The following is a 20,264-nucleotide window of genomic DNA, read 5'->3' on the forward strand; positions in this document are numbered from 1 at the left end:
ACGGAATCAGAGAGTGATGGTCGTAGACGGGAGATGTTCCTGAGGTGATAGAAGGCAGACTTAGTGACGGATTTGATGTGTGACTGAAATGAGAGTGGAGTCAAGGATGACACCCAGGTTACGGACTTCGGGAGACGGGGAGATGGAACAGCCGTCAATGTGGAGGAGGAGATCCCCAACCTTCCGGAGCAGTGCTTTGGGGGCCACAACCATGAGCTCAGTCTTCTTACTGTTGAGTTTGAGTAGATTTGCTGTCATCCAGGTTTTTATGGCATGGAGACTATGTCATCCTGATTGTTTAAACTGTAGTTTATTATATTTTAGATTTAGATTTGTCGTTGCATTTCTGCTGGCCCTAGGAAAGGGATCCCTACTCACTTGCCCTTCATAAGGTTTTTCCCATTATCCCAATATAAGGGTTTTCCTTATCCAAAGCGAGGGTCTATAAGACATATGTTTTGAGGACAGGGGGTGTCCTATCCTTTACAGACTGTTAGCCACTTGAGGCAAATTCCACAATGCTAAATGTAGAGCTTATTAATCGATTACATGGACCATGAACTCTTATAACCAGAGTTATAATTACTCCTGTTAATTACATGGTAATGAATACCATACTCATGTGACTGAACTTGTGAGCAGCTGGTAGGTGGGTTTGAGCGAGGTGGAGGTACACGTGCACGAGAACAAGGCGAGTACGAGCACGCACTCAAAGCTCTGTCACGTATTCAACGTGCCTCCGATTGGAAGCGGAGACTCAGTAAACAGGTGATGTCAAAACTGCACCAGGCATCAAGTTATTCGCATCTAACTAACCCGGATGAGAGCAGACGGCATTCTCCTTCAAATTAAAACCATTTAATCACATTAATTGTATGATCAAGTACGTCCACTACGTGATGATTGTGGAAAGAAATCAATGGATAGTAATATTTGGTAGACTTTGTTTTGGTAGACTTTGTTTTTCCAGGTATTATGTTACAATCATTATATAATAACATAGGAAACTGTCTTTTTCTTGTCAAAAATGGAAACACAACAGTGTATACAAAAGTAACGGGACGTAATAAAATAATATTACTTTTATATTGTGATACTCCCGGCCTATTACCTAATGTTTTATATACTCAAATTCTTTATCATCATATGTTTACCAAATACAGAGACTTTGCTAAAACAATGCTTGTTAAACATGTATAGCCAACAAACAAAAGAAAAGCATGCCTGTAAAGGCAAAATAAGAATCTAAGACATCAAGTCAAAGTCAAAGTCAGCTTTGTCAAAATTACTACATGTGTTCTACATCCAGAAATCTCGAGATATCGTTTCCCGCATTCAAAACAAACAAAAAGGGACTAGATAAACGGGGTATACAATTAAAAAATATATATATATATTTAAAATATATAATTTTTTTAAAATGTTATACCCCGTTATAATAATATATAGTGCAAGCTCAAATACACACATTAATACATGTAGGCTAATATAATATGAGTATATATATGAGTGGTTGATAGTATTGCAATTGGGAACGTGTATGTAAACCGATAAATAATACATATACACTGAGGTGTAAACAGTTTTTGAAACAGTAAGTGAAGTATCACAGATGTCATTTCACGGCTTTTATTTTGTAATTCTTAGCCGGAAAAGCCGTTGTTAATTATTGCTAGCTTGCTGCTGCTGTAGAGCCTAGCAAGGGGAGAGAAACCGTTGGAGAATGTAGAATACGTTTGACAAAAAACAAGTAAAGTTTAGGATTGATAAACATCTGGCAACGTTGTAGAAAGAAACTGAACAGGTAGGTGAACCTCTTAAATGTTTCCTGTAATTTATACTTGATCGTCTCGGCTCCTGCTGAAGCCTGAAAAAATTGAGGTGAAGTGTGGGTCCATCATGAGGAGGATGCACACAACACTAAACAACAAGATCCACAACAACAGCTGCAGCAGCGACACTTACTGTGCATACCAAGTCCGAAGCATGCAATCCTAAAACAGACAGAGACGATTGCACAAATGGCAATATTGGTGATCAATAGAGCCTGGTCATTTAAGAGCTACAGTTGCTAACGTTACAGTAGCTACAGTAGCATTAGTTAGCTTAGATTTATTGGAAGCAGTTCACGGAGGGGTTGAGAGCTGCGACAATCCGAGGACAGCTTAGGTTAAGCAGATTGTTTTTATATGCTTATCTGCACATATTCAAATGGGCAATGTCTATCAACTCATACATCTTTAGTAGGAGGAATAATCTCACTTTTACAATGAGTTATATTTATCAACATTTTACAGCTAACCTTGTTTTGTGTCTTTTTTTTTTTTTTTACAGGTATCACCAGCAACTTGGCAACATCTCTTCTCTCCCCTGGCTCTCAAGTGTTTAGTGACACTGGCCAATTGATCATATCTTAAAGACACCCAGTGCCTCTCTACCTGATAGATAATTTCTTATCCTTACATTTGCTGAAAACTAACACCAGCAGGACAGAAAAAACACAAGTTAGGACATTTTTCATGCAAAGTCAAATACACCGCAGCTACCAAAGTTACCTGTTAATACTGTATTACGTCCAACCTTATCCAAGCTAAACCTCAAACTCTTCATTCATCAGCATTAGTTTTCTCATCAGGTCTGGCTATATTAGAAAGTTGTAACACTACTTTGCACCATTATGGCCTCCATTACCCAGTCATCTGAGCCTGAGATCCCAGACAACCACAAAGAAAGCTGGCTGGCACTTCTTTCTGCTGCAGAAACATATTGCCAAAAGTCTGGCTGTGACCTGGCCATACTTACAGCGTGTAAGAAGTTCCGGTCATTGGGTGAAGGTGAAGATGGGATGAGGAAACGGGAGAGCAGCAGTGCCTTTCCTAAGGAGTGTGATTTCTCCTACAATGTATGGGGTCAAGGGTTTCTTGCGGAGTCGGCTCGGCGCTACATGGATGACATCGGTGTGCTGCACTCCACCACGATGCTAACAGCCCAAAAGCACACACGCCAAGTGGGGGGAGAGAGAGGAACCAAACTGGTTGTTGACCTGACCTCTGACCTCGGACACAGAGGGGTGAGTTCACGATAGCTACTTGGACTATATTTTGTCCCAGAGAGAAACATATCCACACATCAATATACACAACCATGACAATAAATAAAATGACCTCTCGATCTCTGATTACAAAAATAAGCAATTTCTGTGCTATCTGTCAATGTTTTTTTTATAAATTGGGAGACCATGCTGTTTATTCTTGCATAGTGTTTGCTTAAAGTGCACCTATCATGCTATTTTTAGGCAATAGCATAGGTCTTAGATATATGCTGTTACGCCCAGGCGAACCTAGGCGCAGCACAAAGTTTGCTCTCTCCCCACTTTTCCCACTCAAGACAAAGGACGCCGAGACAGAGAATGTCGTTTGGTAAATTTAATTTACCAAATCCAACAAAAATATATACAACAAAAAAACATGTTGAAAGTCTGATACAAAATAAACAGGAGTAACAAAACCACAAAAACGAACTGAACTTTAACACAAAATCTTACCTAATAGAGAACAAATAAATATACAGACTTCTTACCTACTCTAACTTAAAAACAGGAGAAAACGAACTGTCCAAAAGAAAGAAAAAGGGGTTTGCACTTACAAAGACAGGTAAAGTAAAATAGCTCACAGCAAGCATAGAAGGACAAGATACTCTCAAAGTGCGAACACAGCACAACAGGACAAAAGATCTTAACACGCACAGCATTGGGAGTAGGAGAAGTTGAGTCAGAGAGAGCTGCGAGGAACTGCACGGCTGCAGCTTAAAAATGCTCCCGTCGCCTCAGGTGGACAGCCTGACGAGGGTAGCTAATCAGCTAACGGGCACCACCTGCTTGCTCACACACACACACACACACACACACACACACACACACACACACACACACACACACACACAGAAGGAGGGGAAAATATACACACAAATGACCTAACGACCCAGGGTCGTAACAATACAAATATTAAAAACATGTCTATGAAGTGTTTTGCTCAAAATACCAAACAGATCACCCATTCTAGCCATGCCTCATATCCCTCTATTTCACTTCCTGTTTCAAAAGTGCTAATATAAAGCAAGGGTATAAAGCATTAAAAAACATTTTTTTATACAAAATAAAAAAGGAGGGGGCTGAGCTCATGCGGGACCCGGCAGCTACTGTCTAAACCAGGCATCCTCAAACTACGGACTCTGGTCCGGATCCGGACCGAACCACCACTGTCTCCGGACTCTGAGCAAATTATACTTTTCATATGTATTATCTCTCTGTATTATATGTGAGACATCGCCACAACGCATTCGCAACGAGTCAAAATTATCCGCTATGTCCACTGCAAACAGCGCTCTGCATGTCTGACTGTTCCACTGTGTTCCACCTGTGTCTGTCAACGCTTTGGTCCAATCACATTCAGCATCCAGTCAGCGTTTTCCCCCCCCAAACAATCTGCGAATCAGAGGCACAGTAGGGCGGGTCTTCGCGGAATGCGGGTGGGAAAAATGTGTGTGTCTCTTTCAACCTGTCTAAGTCAGAGCGAGAATTTAAAATAAATAAATTCAGAGCGAGAGTTAACAGCTCATCTAGTTCCATCTGTACTGTAGCTAGTAGCCTAGTTTCACCTACCGGGGTGGTAACTGACACCCCAGCTGCCACCCCAGTTGGCAGCTTTGTTTTGAAAGAAAAGTTGTGGCTCATCGGACATTTATGAGAGAAAGTCTCTAATGTCCGAGTGCAAGTGAATGCAGCACAAGATGCACGTCATGTAACCCCTCCCCCGGTCCTGGCGCGAGCGTGGACATACGATTGGCGGCGATTTCATTTTGAACTGGACGGCGCAAAACGAGAAGCATTCGGACCCAAGCACTGAAGGAATGAGGTATTTGCGGTCTACAATGACAGAGAAGAGACTGTCAGTTTGGCTGTACTCAGCATTGAATCAAAACGCACTAAAGCTGTTGATCTTAATACGTTTGTGAGGCGTTTTGCTGAACAAAATGGTAATCGCCGCATTCAGCTGTAATAGACATGTCAACTTGATGCTCTGCTCACGGATGAGCATACACAACTATTAAGATGATGACCTTACGTGTGTAAATATATTTTTTTCTTTGAGGGGGTCTGCCCCCAAAAAACTGTTTTAAGTCCTGAGAAAGTCAAATAAGACGGTGTGTAAAACTACACTGCCCAGCCAAAAAAAAGTAACCACTTTGATTGAACTAGGCCAGTAGGTAAGGACTTTCCACTGGATAATAACTGAAGTATAAAAGAATGCATGACTGAAGTGATGGAGACCATGTTGAAGGCAAACAAAAAGAGGAAATAACAGGTAAAATCAAGCAAATCCCCCTCTCAGATTCCACAGCAACCAGAAGAACATAAATACTGGCTGGTGATTTGATTCATCAGCTTTGTGATGGAATAAAAAATGCACAGTGCATTTCCTTAGCTGTGGGTGAGTCCACTGACACCACTGACAATGCTCAGTTGCTGGTGTTTGTGAGTTTGTATGATGAGGCAAAGGGGGAGTTTGTTGAAGATGTGTTGGGCCTGACGAACCTCAGTGGACACACAAGGGGGCAATACATTTATAAAGCAATAATGGGAATGCTGAATGAAAGAGGGTGCAGCTGCCTTTATTCATAACTGTGCAGCTCTTACACTGCGACTCTGAGGGGTCAAGCACAGACACAATAACAACGAAAACTGCTGCATACAGATTATTTTTGTTTTTGCAACCTCGTGTTAAGAATCTTGTTGTAATAGTTTAAAAGTTTGAATGACCGTGATAAACGGACCTTTGTCTTATTGAAACATTTATTTTGGACCTTTAAGATTTGTATTTGAGTACCCCTGGTCTAAACTAAATACTGCCGTGATGAAACGCCATATCATGGATTATCAAGGATTATTTCTGAAACAGTATGGAGCTCAAAGGCTTTCTCTCTTGCCGGTTATACCACAAGGTGAGTTCCTTTTTATTTCCTGCTTCTTCACACACATGCTCTCCAGTACAGGTTAGCTCTGAGTGTATACATGTAATGTAAACACTGACCATATTACGTCCAAAACAGTCGGGCATTGTTTCTGATAGCAACGTTTCTGATAGTGCCGTGAGTCCATATTTCCGATATTACGTCATATCGGAAGCAAATCTGGATCAGCTCCGTTGTAGCCCCGTTTTTAGAGATATGGGTCCGGAGGAAAAGAGAGAGGGTTTTATTTTCTGACACTGCGTGAGTTCCCTGACACACCGGGGACACATATTTATGTATAAAAGACATCAAAAAGTGCAATTTGCATGATAGATTAGGTCCCCTTTAAGTATTGGTGACATTCTTATGTAAACTAACGCATGTAAACACAACGGGCATATAAAGGTCAGCAAAACTGATTGTACGAAAAGTTGATAGAGTAATTATTGTGACAGTTTTCTGCCCTGTTAAGCTCATTGAAAATGTTTGTATCCATAACATGATGGATTGTTGTGTTCTTCCAGAGCTTCCAGGGAGATGGAGGGGTGGGCGGAGTCAGTCCAAACAACAGACTTTATTCGCAGAGCTATCCGTCAATCTACAACTCAGGAGCTGCGACCGGGCAGGCGGGTGTGCAGAACGACAACGGAGAGAGGGAACGGGAGAAGTTTGAGCTGGAGGCCGAGCAGGGGAGACAGAGGTCTGTGATTGAAGATTTGGAAGAAGAGTGTGAGGACGAGGAAGATGAAGAGGAAATGGATGAGAGGAGACCATATGGGCATGAAAGCGCTGGTGAGGAGAGAGTCAGTTAATTTGTCCATCTAAATGCTTTGATGTGCATCCATTCTGAGGTTTTCTCACTTTTTGCTTCAGGTGTTTTCTCCATGGATGAGGACTCTCTTTCTCGGGATTGCGAACCGTTCTTCGAGTCCGACGGGGAAGAGGAGAGCACTGATGGTAAGAGTCTGTTATGCTGACTGAAAGTAGCCACATATGCGCGTAGATCCACAGATTCACATCCACTTTTCCACCTGTCCTAGGCTCTTTGAGTGAGGATGCCCCTCCACCAACGCGTGGCATGGCCATGGGTCAGTCTGCGTACTCGCTCCGCCACACCCACGCCATGGCTATGGCCCGCTCGCTGCCCGTCTCTGTGCCTGTGTGGGGCCTCAAAGGAGGCAGAGCTCAAGGAGAAAACAACAGTGGAGAACGGGTGAGCACATATAATCTTAAAAATCTGTTAGTTTGCATGCACAGATTAAATTGTTTGGGTGAAATAGTGGGTCAGGCAGCTGGCTTTGCGCTCAACTCAAGGTTCCAGATAGCATGAAGCTGGCTGACTGTTTACTGTTCAGGCCAACTTACTCTGGAGCTGGTTACCATCAGAAATTAACGGCCACAGCCTCTACTCCGCTGTAGTAGCTCGCGCTGAGACCCGCAACATGAAGAATACACGCAACAACCAGTACTTAGTAAGCAACATTTATTATTATTGAGCCGTTTTATCATAAAAGGCCAAACGAGAAAGGAAGAAGGTCTGGAGGACTGGCCAAAAAGAACAAAATGAAGGAGGGAGCCCGAGCCAGCCACACCAGGGCGAGAGATCCTTCTCCTCCAGCTTCTCTTTATATATATATATATATATATATATATCCAGGACTGAGTGGAATTTGGAACACCTGGGCAGAGGCGGAGCCAGGGGCAGACCAGGGTTGCGGTCGAATAGTCAAAAAAATCATCTCCTAAGTTCTAACCCTATCCTCTATTCCTTGACCTCTGAGTGAAACGTCACGGGGTTAAGGGATAGTGGATAGGAGAATTCAAAAGGATTTAGGAGAAGAGACTGCGGTACTTTAGAGAATCCAAATGCACTTTCACTATCCGACGTGTTTATGATGCGCCAGCGGACGTCATAAATGTGCGTCTGCTGCTGTGGGGAAACTATGGAAACTACAGTTTTCTATACAGCGGACTACAACATGGATGTTTAATAAGAACGAGGGACTACTGTAAACTCATCTAGAGATTCTGCACCGTGCTCTAATGCTGTTGTTTTATGCTTTATGAACGTGGACAACAGAGAAACATATTCTTCATGACCAAAGTTGGAATTTAAATAAAAAAGGAAAGTGAAACTTATGCTCGTCACCCTCTCCCTCCGGTCCACATTAATACAAATGATCCCAATACGTATGATTGTATGAAAAGATCTTAAAATCAATACAAATGTATTTATTATAAACGTTAGTCCTTAACATCTATCACTGTGTATATCACCATTCAAACATCTTTTAAAAGTTGAACAAACCCCACACAGCTCAGTAAAGACTGTGAAATGTTGACTTTATTTGATCATTTCAGTAAAAACTAACGTTCATATTTCTCTTTTTGATTATAATACTGATGAAAGTTCAAAACAAAGCACTTTGGCAACTTGCCACATACGTTTTAAAATGCTTAATAAGCACCGTAACTTTCATGATATAATTTCTCTGTCATAATCGGTTGTTTCCGTGAACGGCCGACTGTTGAGTGACGGCAAATGCTGCGGCTGCAAGGCATTGTGGGGCAGAATTTTCTCCTCTCCTTTCGTAAAGGAAGGTCCAGTGGTACCTAGGCTAAAGGAGGTTATAAAGGAAGTTTGAAACCTCCTCTCATCTAGAGAATATGAACGGCACTTATCATGGCTGCCACTGAGGTACTTCCGGGTAATTTCACTCCGTTAGGAAGGTTCCTAAGCTAAATGGACTATTCGACCCCAATCCAGGGGCAGACAGAAAGACAACACAGACTATTGATCAAATCACTGAAAGAATGTTTATTTTATAGCCAGTTTTTCAAAGCCAGCGAAAAATAAGATGATAAAGTAATTGATAATAAAACAAGCTGGTTTTAGATTTTTATGTTTTTTTATTTCAGTTGACATATTTCATGCTATCTGAGGACAAGGTATACTGATGCGTCAACTAATGACCATGATGGCTCCATCGGTCCATGTGACTGTTAAAGTGTGTGGTGTGCCAGACAAATATTTTACAAACTAAAAGATATTTTCTATTTTCTAAAAGAATGAAAAGCAACCCTACTAAAGTAAGCTTAAACTATTAATTCTGTCCAGATTTTCTCTTTATTTACTAAATAATGAGAAAATCAATAATATTTACCCTAACCATACCAACTGAGGTCCCTGTAGGACTCGAATATATACTTTCTGTCATAGCCCACATAAGCTCAATTTATCCTGGCTATATCAAGTTGAGTCATCATAATGACTTAATATCCTTGATTTCTGTTATAATCAGTGCTTTTTGAAGTATGAATGTATTTTCCATTAAAAAGCAATAGATTAAACCATTTTTTAAAGTTCATAATTTCATAACGTTCATATTTTCCATGGTTCTAGTTTAAAGTCAGACAATCACAATCATTCATTGTGATTGTTGACAAACAGACACAGATTGAGGCAGGCAACTTCCCTTGCGTGCTTGTTCTATATTTATTTCACAGAATCTGCAAATCAATTGAAACTTTTATTTGACCTAAGATGAAAGAAATGACATAAATAATATTTTTTTGACAAGAACTAAGTTAATATTTAGCTTTGAATGTTGTTCTTTGCAGTGTTTGATACTCTGAGCCCCCTGTCAGGAGTTCTTGTTTGTTAAATATGTTGGTAGCACGAGGGTACCGGTGATAGTGTGCAGCCTCTTGTGCCATGTTTAACTTTCAGTCCCTGTGTATGTCTATCAGGTGGGCTGTGCTGACCTGGAGCACATCGCTGCCAGTATGAAGGCCCTGCTGGCCCCTGGAGCCAATGATGGGACAGAAATGTTTGGAGCCCTGCCTCGGCCCCGTCTCAACACAGGGGACTTCTCCCTCAAGCACTAAGAGAGAGTGAGGCCAGTGGAGAGAAAGAGATAGAGGGGGATAGAGATAAAGGTTGTCATGACGGCCGGAGTTGGGTTGGCTGGCAGATGTGACGTGCAGTATGTGAAACAATGTAAAAGCTATTACCTCCATTTATTTCTCACTAACCAAATTTGAACTGTACATGCTTTGAGGAAAATGTTGTTATGAACACTAACATTTAAACATTTCATTACTATACCCCCACCAACCCCGTCACTACATGTCAACAACACCAGCAGCTACACAACCCTCAACACTACATTAAACACTAAAACGATGTGTGTAGGAGTCCAACTGGCACGGCCAATTGGTAACTGTTCAGCACTTAGTGTGCAAGGCTTGGAAGTATGTCCTGTGGTAAAATTACCTGCGAAGTAAAGAGAGTTTGGAGAGCAGCATCAGGCTGGTTCAACATTCACGGCTCCAGTATTACATGCTAACGCCCTAGCAGACACCATTTTGAGCTATAGCTCCAATATTATAAGCTCTAAAGCTCAGTTTCTCAGTTTCCTTAAAAAAGGATTGTTTGAAATTGGGTTTAAAGTGCTTATCCATGCTCAGTGTACAACCAACTACTACCAGTTTACAAAAACAAAGAGTACCAGCAGCGGAGCAGAGCATTGCACTGCTGTGGGCCGGAGCAGCAGCCAAATGTAGTTAAGCTACCTAAACAAAACATTTAATTTTGTTCGATATCTGTTTATGTATTATTAGGTGTCCACTATAGTTAATAACTTAAAAAATACTGTACTCTTCAAAGCCACCAGACTTATTGAAATATTTGTACTGGTGCAACAGGAGAATATTTATTTACTTCAGTACTGGTACTTCTATCAGTTTCTCCTAATTCAACTCCACTTAAACAAATCTGAACTATCCCTTTAAACAATTCATGGCTAAGAGAGGGAGTCAGTTACTTTTCTGAAACATGATATAAAATCTGTTTACAGGAATAGTTGAACATCTTTTATTTCACTCTCTTATGTCTATGCATGAAGTTTGGAGCGAGATGGTTACCAAGTTAACATCCTGTAACTATAACTGTCTCCCAGCCTAGCTCTAGCTCATGGCCCTCTGCATTTAGCCCAGTATATACTGGATTTTAGTATGAAGGACCAGAGCCAGTGATCTCCCAGACCCCATGGATGTTTTCAGGCACACATATGGAAAAAAGGTTGTCTTTTCAAAATGTGAGCGGAGGACACCAGTTCCTCCTCATAACTGGCCTATTTGAACTTTTTCTTTTGCCAATGAATGACTGACTGATAGTATGATTGTAAATCAATACTGAGTTATAGGTTGTTATTTTTTCTGCTCCAGATATCTTGTTGAAATGACCGAGTGAATGAAAAAGTGACTGTGGGAGAAAGAGAGAGCTGAATGAGTGGATTTGAAAGGAAAATGTCCATCTTTGACATTTCAAAAACAAACAAATGTTCCGTTAAGTACGTTAAGTTTCAAATAAAGGAGCAACACCGAGAAAAAAAAGACTCATTGTATGTTTATGTGTGAGGGTACAATTATATTAAAGGCCACTAGAGGGCGTCAGCACACTACTGAAGTGAATACAAATATATGCAGTCTATGGTTAATATCTGATCTATGGTCATCCCTGATATGCAGTATCAGACAAACATAATGCAACATCAGTGTTATTACACAATAGTTTAATTTATTACTACATTCAGCACATAAAAAAGATGCAGACTCCTAAGTTAAACAAGCACTCAGTACAGTCCTGCATGTTACACAAACATACAAGACCTAGACTAAAATACTAAGTTAAATAAAATACAGAAAAAGATACACAATAGTAAATTAAATAAGTAGCCATCTTGGATATAATATGAGATGAATAATTGTTCGTCATGCAACCAGAGAAAGCAAACTACAGAGATGTCACAACGTGCTGCTTTTACAACTACAACACTTGTTCCCCAAACATTGTCGCCCTCCCAACCCCCCTTCATTACGATTCATGCTCAATCCTCTTCTGTGTCACTGATCCTTTTTCCGGATAAGGCAGAATGAATTTGTGCCAACCCAGAACGCGGGGTAAATCTTCTCTGTGATGTTGGCCTTGAACTTGTGAATCAGCCGCACCTCCTTGTTCTCCCCCTCTCCTTCCACGATGAGCAACTTGATAATGCCGGCGGGCTGGTCGACGTACATGCCCATGGTGGAGGTCAGGGGGAGGGAGACATCCACGTTATCGCTGTTGTGCCACACTTGGTAACAGGATCCAGACCAGCCGGCCCCCCAGGAGACACTGTTCTCCCCGAGGCCGCAGGGGCCACGGCCGTCCTGGACCTTCCGGGGCGCGCTCTCAAACACGGCCCCAATGACCACCCAGCCATCGTAGTCCACCTCCCAGTACGCTCTGTAGCCCATCACACCCTCCTTACACAGCACCTGATGAGGAAGGAGGCACACAGAAGGAAATGAGGCGGGCTACAGTCCAAAGTTTAGAAAGATGTGTCCCTTCTGAATGTATCAACCTTCACATTACAAACATGTTGCTTTTAATTGTTATATATGCTAGCGAACTGAATATGTTCGGTTTTTAGACTGGCGAGATATTTTACGTGCATTTTTCAGATATTTGACAGAACAAAAATAATTAATTAGTATATATTTATAACGTGACTATTCTCAAACAAGCCCCTAAAATATTTAGTAAAGACTGAAGTAAATACTTTACATTTATTTAAGTACTGTATCATTCACTTTGAAGATGGGTGACGCGAGTATTTCTATTTAAAGGTCTCCTATACTGTTTTTCATCAATATATTATAGGTCTCGCCGTCTCGGATATATACAAAACATGTCTCTGTTTGGAAATACCAAACAGATCATTGTAGCATCCCATAAACCCTTCTGTTTCAGCCCTGTTTCAAAAGTGCTGATTCTCTGTCTGTTATACTGTGATAAGGTGGCGGGGGTTGGTGATTGGCTAATGGTTACACAAGCCAAAAAATCGGTATGACATCATAAAGTGGCCCAAATCTGATCAGCTTATTTTCAGACAGGTTTTTATAAAAATGGACCAGGACGAAAAGTGAGAGAATATTTTTTCCTGAAACTTTCAGAATCTCTTTACACAGAGGGGAGTCAGGGGACACATGTTTAAGTATAAAATACATCAAAAAGTGAATTTTGCATAATAGGTGACCTTTACATACTTAAATATAGTTAACAGGCCTACCTGTGGAGAGTGTTCATATCTCTCAGGCCTGTTGGGATACGGGCAGACGGCTTCTGAAGTACGGGCCACCTTGGACCCTGCCTCTGAGATCCACAACAGTTTCTGTGCCGTTTTATCATCGAGAGAGATGGGCAAAAAATCTGAGAGAAACAAATACAAGCAGAAAGTGGGAGACACAAGGTGAAGAAGCAGCAAGACAGGTTTATGTTTCTTATAGATACAACATGTTAAATGGTTATAATACATTTAAGAAGACTTACGTTGGAGGAAGTCAGCCCTGGTTGTGGGCTCAGCAAGATTTGGATCATATGGCGGCAGCTTCTCTGAGGTGTCAGACAGGAGAGAATTATAAGGAAATGCATACAACTGGATCATAAGTGTATTATCACATTAAGATGACACTATGTAGCTCTTTACCTTCTGGAGCATTGCTGTTTTTTCTTCCTGCAAAAGAAGAAGATAGCTTGTCATTTCACTGCAAAAATAATATATAAGACATTGAGATGTATACAGTGGTGGAAAGTAACTAAGTCCACTTACTAAAGTGTTCAGTTTTGAGGTACTTCTACTTCCATTTGTGCTCTTTGAATGGTCCTTAACTACATTTCAGAGGGAAAGTATGTTGTGCTCTTACTCCACTACATTCATCTCACACCTTTAGTTATACAATATATATATATCAGGATTTCACAAAACAAAACATATAGCTTTACTATGGAAGTCAATAGAGGACTCAAATAAAATGATGTAAAACTGTAATTTCAAAATGGCATTATACTGTATAATATAAGCAATTCAATGACTAATGCCCTTTTGATTTCTAAAGGTTAGAAATGTCATCATAATTTCATCTGTGGATTAGATAATGCTTGCACAGATGTGACTTCTACATAACAAGTAACCTATTTTTACTTTAATTATTTTCTAGAAATACTAAATACCTTTTTTGAGGCAGGACTTTTACTTTTATTGGAGTGTTTTTTATACTATAATACTTCTACGTGTGTGAAGGTTCTGATTTCTTTGTCCAGCACTGTTTAATATGTTTGATGGCCTCTCCTTGCATGACAATCTTTTGTGTGACACCAACTGATAAACTGCATCCAGCATCTTTAAAGCTTCTCATCTTCATCAATGCTTCTTTTAGGCTGCCATTCACGGACGGTAAATCAGCTTTAACTCTCAACATACAGTTCATCACACGCAGGAGCCCTCAGCCCTGATTCAGGAAGTTTAAGGTTTCGACATAAGGAATCTGGAGGCCAGAGCATACCTCCGAGGACACACATCATTGCCACTGACAACATGGAGTTTCATTCTAAGAATAATTCGGTAAGATGCTGTTACTTCAAACCGCCAAGGGCATGTTTGTCACTGTGGGCGGGTGTATAATCTCTGTTTGTTCCTCCTCCAGTTTGTCAGTCAATGTGTCTTCTGACATTCGGAGAAAACTGCTATCCAATTCTGGCCAGTCAGGTCATCATCGGTCCCCCTCTGTGTCCATCTAAGTCAGCCACGCTCAAATTACTGTTCCTCATATTTCACACGGACAACTAATTCCTCATCCTTCTTACTCACCTATCAGACTGGGACATCACCACATCACATTATTTTGTGTATCCTTTGCTTTTGCCATAATTAGACAGAACATCATCTATATTTCTGATTCCATATATGAGGATGCAATTTCCATACAGCTCATGGCTGTGTAGCAAATGCATGAATGGTCCTTAGAACATCGTTTCTTACCGTATACGTCATGTTGACCTCCAGGGTTTCTAATTGATGTTCCCTTTAATGTTCAAAAATAGCACTGTTCTGCTGAGTTTGAGAATATCACATTCTGTATAAGCAAGTTCCAACTAATTCAATTGCGAGAAATATTTAAACCCAAGATTACATAGCTGTATCATACTGGCAAATGGAAAATAAAATAGTAATAATCAAGTACTAGTAAATATTTAACACTAGAAATGGGTCATTTTAAGTTTTGCATTTTTATTTTGTCTTGTGCTTCATCTTTTTAAAGTACAACTTGTTTATAGACTATTTATAGTTCTATTTTGTATTTTATTTGATCGTTTCATGACAAACTTGAACCCAACCAAACCAAGAAGATCTTTAAAGTTAATGTTAGCATATGTTAAACCTATTGGGTTCATGAATCATTACCTTAAAAGTAAATGCACTGAATGCCCTTTTTAAACATGGCGGTTGGTCTTTGATCAAAGCAGTGATAGTGCTCATTATGTCCGAAGAGGACTTTAAGGTGCAATGGTTTATCCCGTGACATGTCTTAGGAAACATAACCTCTCCGGCTTGCGTGACCCTATGCTGAGGGAGGACATATTGAGTCTGGTGTAAAATCTGCAGTCATTAGATGAGATGGAGGGGCTTGCATTGCTTTGCATGAACCTGCTGTTCCTCTAGTGTGCCTAATGTGTTCTGAGAGGGGCGCCTTTAAAAGGGTTGGCTTTGAAGAAAGAGATCCCACCGATCCTTTAAAGTCAAAAATACTAAGCAGTCATTTAAAATCTAAATATATATACAGTATTAGTGTATTGTTATGCTGGAGAACATAGTGTTGAAGACAATTACTGGACTGAAGCCACTAAGACCGGAAAATGTGATAATTGACTTGGCATGCAGAAATATTAAGCCTACTGAGGCTTGGGGTCCAATAACACAGCATACTTCAGTTTTGATATTGTCCGCCATGTGACCTTATTGACTTTGGCAGCAAGCCTGCTGGAGTATCGTCGATCTGACCTTCAGATGTACAGAGCAGACAGCGAGAGAGGAGAGCGTTGGCCATGTTGCCTTCTTTTGATATTGGTGTTGTGAAAGACGCTGGTGACAGATCACTTCATTCATCTTGCCTCCCCTACGTTCCCTGATCTCCCTCAGAGGAACACAGCAGGTGAGCAAGGAACCCGATGAAAGCAAAGCCAAGTGGAATAGTGCTGGGTTTGTCCAAGCATTAAGAGGAATGACTGAGAATAGATTTGAAGACAGACGTATAACATTGCCATCTTGAAATCTGCGTGATGTTTCTTACTTGTATTCAAGGGGAGTTAGGCGAACAACTCAGTAACGTTGGAGTAAGATATCAGGCTGGCACAAAGTGTGTTGGGTGATTGGAGATGTGCCAGCTCTCTGGCTGCTCTGTCGAGGTTAAACCCTGCGGATGCTCAGCTGGATCAACAGGAAAGCCCCTCAGAGATAAACAGATAGCTAAACAGATTGATGGCTTGACATCACAGCTACAGAGACACAAAGGAGATGGAATGGGATGCAAGAGGAAGGTGTGAGACATTGAAATATTTTAGGGCAGTGGGACCATAAAAAAAGACACCTCATAAATCAAGTTGGAAATATTGGATGAATATCTGGATGAAGTTGTTGTGGTTGAGCAAAGGAGCTGAGCTGGAGTTGTCTAAAACATCAAGCAGATGACAGGTGGATTTGGGTAGGGATTCACCCCAACAACAAAGACAAAGTTTCGTCCTCATGTTTAAAGGAGTGCACAGTTCAGCAAGACCCCAACAAAAGGTCAACATTGGATCTTGATGAGAGCTGTTTGTTTTTCCATTTTAGACTTTTCCACCCAGATTCCCATCACAGTGGGATAGAGCTACATTATCTGTGTAGATCAAGTTCTAAACATCCCACTGAGGCAGCAAGATTGAAATATAGTGGGATGAGGTTGAGGGAATGGGATGAGCATGGTTGGCTCCGTGCCAGGCTCATCCCTCTTCCCTGTCAAGACTGACTGGCTGAAAGCCCAGTGCACATGTGAGGTGGAGACGGTAAGGAAATAACACGGAAAGACAGATGCATGAAGGATTCTGGAATAATGGAAGCCATTTAAAGAGCTGGTACAAAAACAAGAGGGATCCATATATAAATAGTGTATCCTCCTTCCCAGAATTACCACTTTGAATAGGTAATTCACTCATGTTTAATTCGGTCTTTTTATGGCAACAAAGTCAACTTTTGATACATCAAAGCTCAGAGGACAGGGTGCCCGTATGTCACATATTGGCTGATTTATATAGCCAGGGCTTTCACATTTTCAACTGGAATAACTGTAACTGCAGCAATTCACAACTGTGACTGCCAGAGGAGGAATTAACAACATTTGGGCTCAGAGCTGGAAGGGAGAGTTGGTGGGTGTCTGAGTTGTGGAAGCTTGTATGGAATAGGGAAACACTCAGGATAGATTATAAATATCCCAAAAAAGCAGGAAAGAGACTGGAGATGTTTTTACGAAGAACTACCAGTAGTGACAGAGTGGAGACAGGTGTGTCATTTTAGAAGGGAAAGAAATACAATCTCTGAAATTGTAGATTAGGCTTTAACATTAAGGGGAATTTGATAAGCAACGACACAAGTGCAGAAGAAACCATAACCGCCATGGGAGAGGATCATTCGTGCACTTTGTTGACATGAGTAATGGTCCGAAGGAAACACGCCGAATCCAAGATGAGGAAAGGTTTTGATATGCTGACATACTGGGAGGGTCAGCACGAGGTAACTTGACAACTTTAAATCAAACATCATATGATACACAAACTTAATTGATAATAAAACACTGTGCCAAGTAATAAATACATTTGATCTGCTTGATGACATATTTTGAATAAACTAGTACTTTGCTAGATTAACAATATAGTACATCTCTGTGTTCTCTGGTTTTTATAGGGTTGCATTGAAAAAAGAGAGTGAAAACTTATTTAGAACTTAATAGATAATTACGATTTTGATATAACATTTGAAACCCTGAAGCTCTGATTCTCCTTAAACTAAGGAATGGTTTGTCTTTTGCAAATGACTTTCAGTGCAAAATAGAAAGAGAAAAAGCTCTGAAAGGTTACTAAGATTGGAAACAGAGATGTGTGTTTAGACGTCACACGGTATTATGCAATATAAATCAGAAAATATCACACATTTAAATCAGATTAAAATGTCCAAAATCTGAGTGACAAATTATAAAAACCCTCTTTAAAGGTATAAGACATTTTAACTTCCACGTTTGCTTAGAACTATTAGTCCTACTTATACCTGAACTTTAATTGATGAAGTAGCAAAGGCACATTTAAATAAATCAAAATACGTAAACAGGAGCTGCTTTCACTCTAACGGCACATGGTGTTTGCCCTCAAGTCCCCGTAGGAACTCAGGTATGGTTTCTTACCTGCTTTCCTGGGGACAGGCATGATTCCCTTGGTGCTCACAGCGCTGATTGGGATCAAACGGGGAGGTCTTGTGATAGTGTGCCTGTGCGTCTCTGGGGGGTCTCTCTTATTGACTTCAAATGAGGTAGGGAGGGGTGGGGGGGGTGGAGGGGGGTTGCATACACTTTGGTTGGATGTAACCGTGACCCAAAGGGATGGTCCATCTGTCCTCGTGTCACATGAAACTCACGATCCTTTCCAGGGATCAGATAGAAAGAGACAAGCAAATACCCAGTATATCCCAAGTATGCATGCTCACTTGCACACACATGGACTGAGCATGTGCGTGAGGCACACGCCCCAGATGTAGCCTGTCACGTAACACAATTACGTGACATAATGACAGAAACGTAATAATTAAACTAAAGAAAATGTTGCATTGGGGGACAAAGGTGATGCACACATATCTAGAATATTTAGAATTAGGTCACACATAGTGAAATGTGTTCTCTGCATTTAACCCATCCTAGCACCAGGAGTCTAGGAGCAGTGGGCAGCTATTGCACAGCGCCCGGGGAGCAATGGTAGTGAGGGGGGAAGGGGGGTGTCCGGTGCCTCGCTCGAGGGCACCATGGCAGGGCAGGAGGTGAACTGGGACCTCTCCAAGAAGCAGTCCACACTCCACATTTTAGGTCTGGTCGGGGACTTGAACCGGCGACCCTACAGCTCCCAGTCCCAGCCCCTACTGACTGAGCCACTGCCGGACTTATTTGGAGATGTTGGTGCCTGAATTGACATGTGCACTTTATTTATTGTGCTTAGTATGAAGCCTTACCAACACGATGACATCACTCCCAAGCATGAATGGCCACTAATTCAAAACTACCTCTTAAAACTGACCCTGACACAAGCTGTAGGTGTTTGTGTCTGTGTGGGGCGCAATGGGGGCCGTCAGTATTTAAGATGGCAACCAGCTTCTCACTGGTGAGCTGTCGTCAATCTCAGCTCTCATCAGTCAGCAGCTGCTGTAAAGGCACTCTGGGAGAGAAGTAGGGCTAAGTGTACTTAAGTGCTGGTGTGGTCATAGCTTGAAAATAACAGGAGCCTTTGTACACAGATGGTCATTACATTCTTTTAATTGAATACAAAGTACAGGACAGGCAGGCCCTAAAGACATGATTGGGCGACTCACAGTCCAGCCACATATTTTCTTCTTTGATTCTTTGTCTGAATATTTGAGTTTGGGATGTAGGGAGCATTTTAACATTTAGAACTTTTATATTACCCATCTCGAATCTTAGCAAGAGTAGGGGTACTGCAGCCCGGACAAGATAATATTTAAAACATGTTTACTTTCTGAGGAGGCCGTGCTGTCCAAAAATAGAGAATCATTAGTAAGACAGGAGCATGTCTGGGTTAAAGTTCAGGTTCAGGTGCAGGTAATAGAAGCTTGAAAGCAACATTGATACTTACAAACGGACAATGAATGTGAATGAATAAGGCGGGGAGAAAAGGAAGCTCAGGTGAGGAGAATGAGGTGATGCAGAGCAAATGGGAATGTAATGTGTAGGGGGAGAAAAGTCTAAGGCCATCTGATGGATAGTAAAGATTAATGTTGGAGTTTGGAGTAGTGGGAATGTGGCTGGAAGCATGGACAGAGTGGCAGAGTGAAAGGATTACACACAACAATAGTATGTACTGTGAGCAGCATTTTATTTTTGAAAATGGTAGTTTAATTGTACCTTATTTTTATATTGTTTGCTATTTTAGTCAACAATTATTTAAAAGAAAACACAAAGACACAATACGCACAAATCAAATGTTTATTCCAATAATAATCTAATTAAAACAATAAAGTAATTTAAAAGCAAATATAATTTCTTTATATGATTTGATATAATATGAAGCTATTCACCATAATTGATCAAAAATAGTATTATAGTAATAAAATACAAATCTGTAA

The 20,264-nt window shown here is 40.9% G+C and overlaps 2 protein-coding genes across 2 annotated transcripts; one reads left to right on the forward strand and one right to left on the reverse strand.

The window, feature by feature from the left end:
• Window positions 1–1,651: 1,651 nt before the first annotated feature.
• On the forward strand, window positions 1,652–11,406 carry akt1s1 (AKT1 substrate 1 (proline-rich)). Its single transcript, XM_034220231.1, has 6 exons — window positions 1,652–1,804; window positions 2,335–3,070; window positions 6,534–6,801; window positions 6,883–6,966; window positions 7,050–7,222; window positions 9,760–11,406. The coding sequence occupies exons 2-6, from the start codon at window positions 2,678–2,680 to the stop codon at window positions 9,895–9,897; spliced, it is 1,056 nt and encodes a 351-aa protein (XP_034076122.1). The 5' UTR covers window positions 1,652–1,804; window positions 2,335–2,677; the 3' UTR covers window positions 9,898–11,406.
• Window positions 11,407–11,417: 11 nt separating this feature from the next.
• Window positions 11,418–19,590, reverse strand: zgc:195001 (uncharacterized protein LOC567531 homolog). The gene is made up of 6 exons (XM_034219992.1): window positions 19,587–19,590; window positions 18,268–18,435; window positions 13,542–13,568; window positions 13,385–13,447; window positions 13,125–13,264; window positions 11,418–12,330 (listed from the first exon to the last, which is right to left on the reverse strand). Exons 1-6 carry the CDS (start codon window positions 19,588–19,590, stop codon window positions 11,917–11,919), a joined length of 816 nt encoding a protein of 271 aa, XP_034075883.1. The 3' UTR covers window positions 11,418–11,916.
• Between the last annotated feature and the right edge of the window lie 674 nt (window positions 19,591–20,264).

This window comes from Gymnodraco acuticeps, unplaced genomic scaffold, assembly GCF_902827175.1.
Source record: "Gymnodraco acuticeps unplaced genomic scaffold, fGymAcu1.1, whole genome shotgun sequence".
Taxonomy (NCBI): domain Eukaryota; kingdom Metazoa; phylum Chordata; class Actinopteri; order Perciformes; family Bathydraconidae; genus Gymnodraco; species Gymnodraco acuticeps.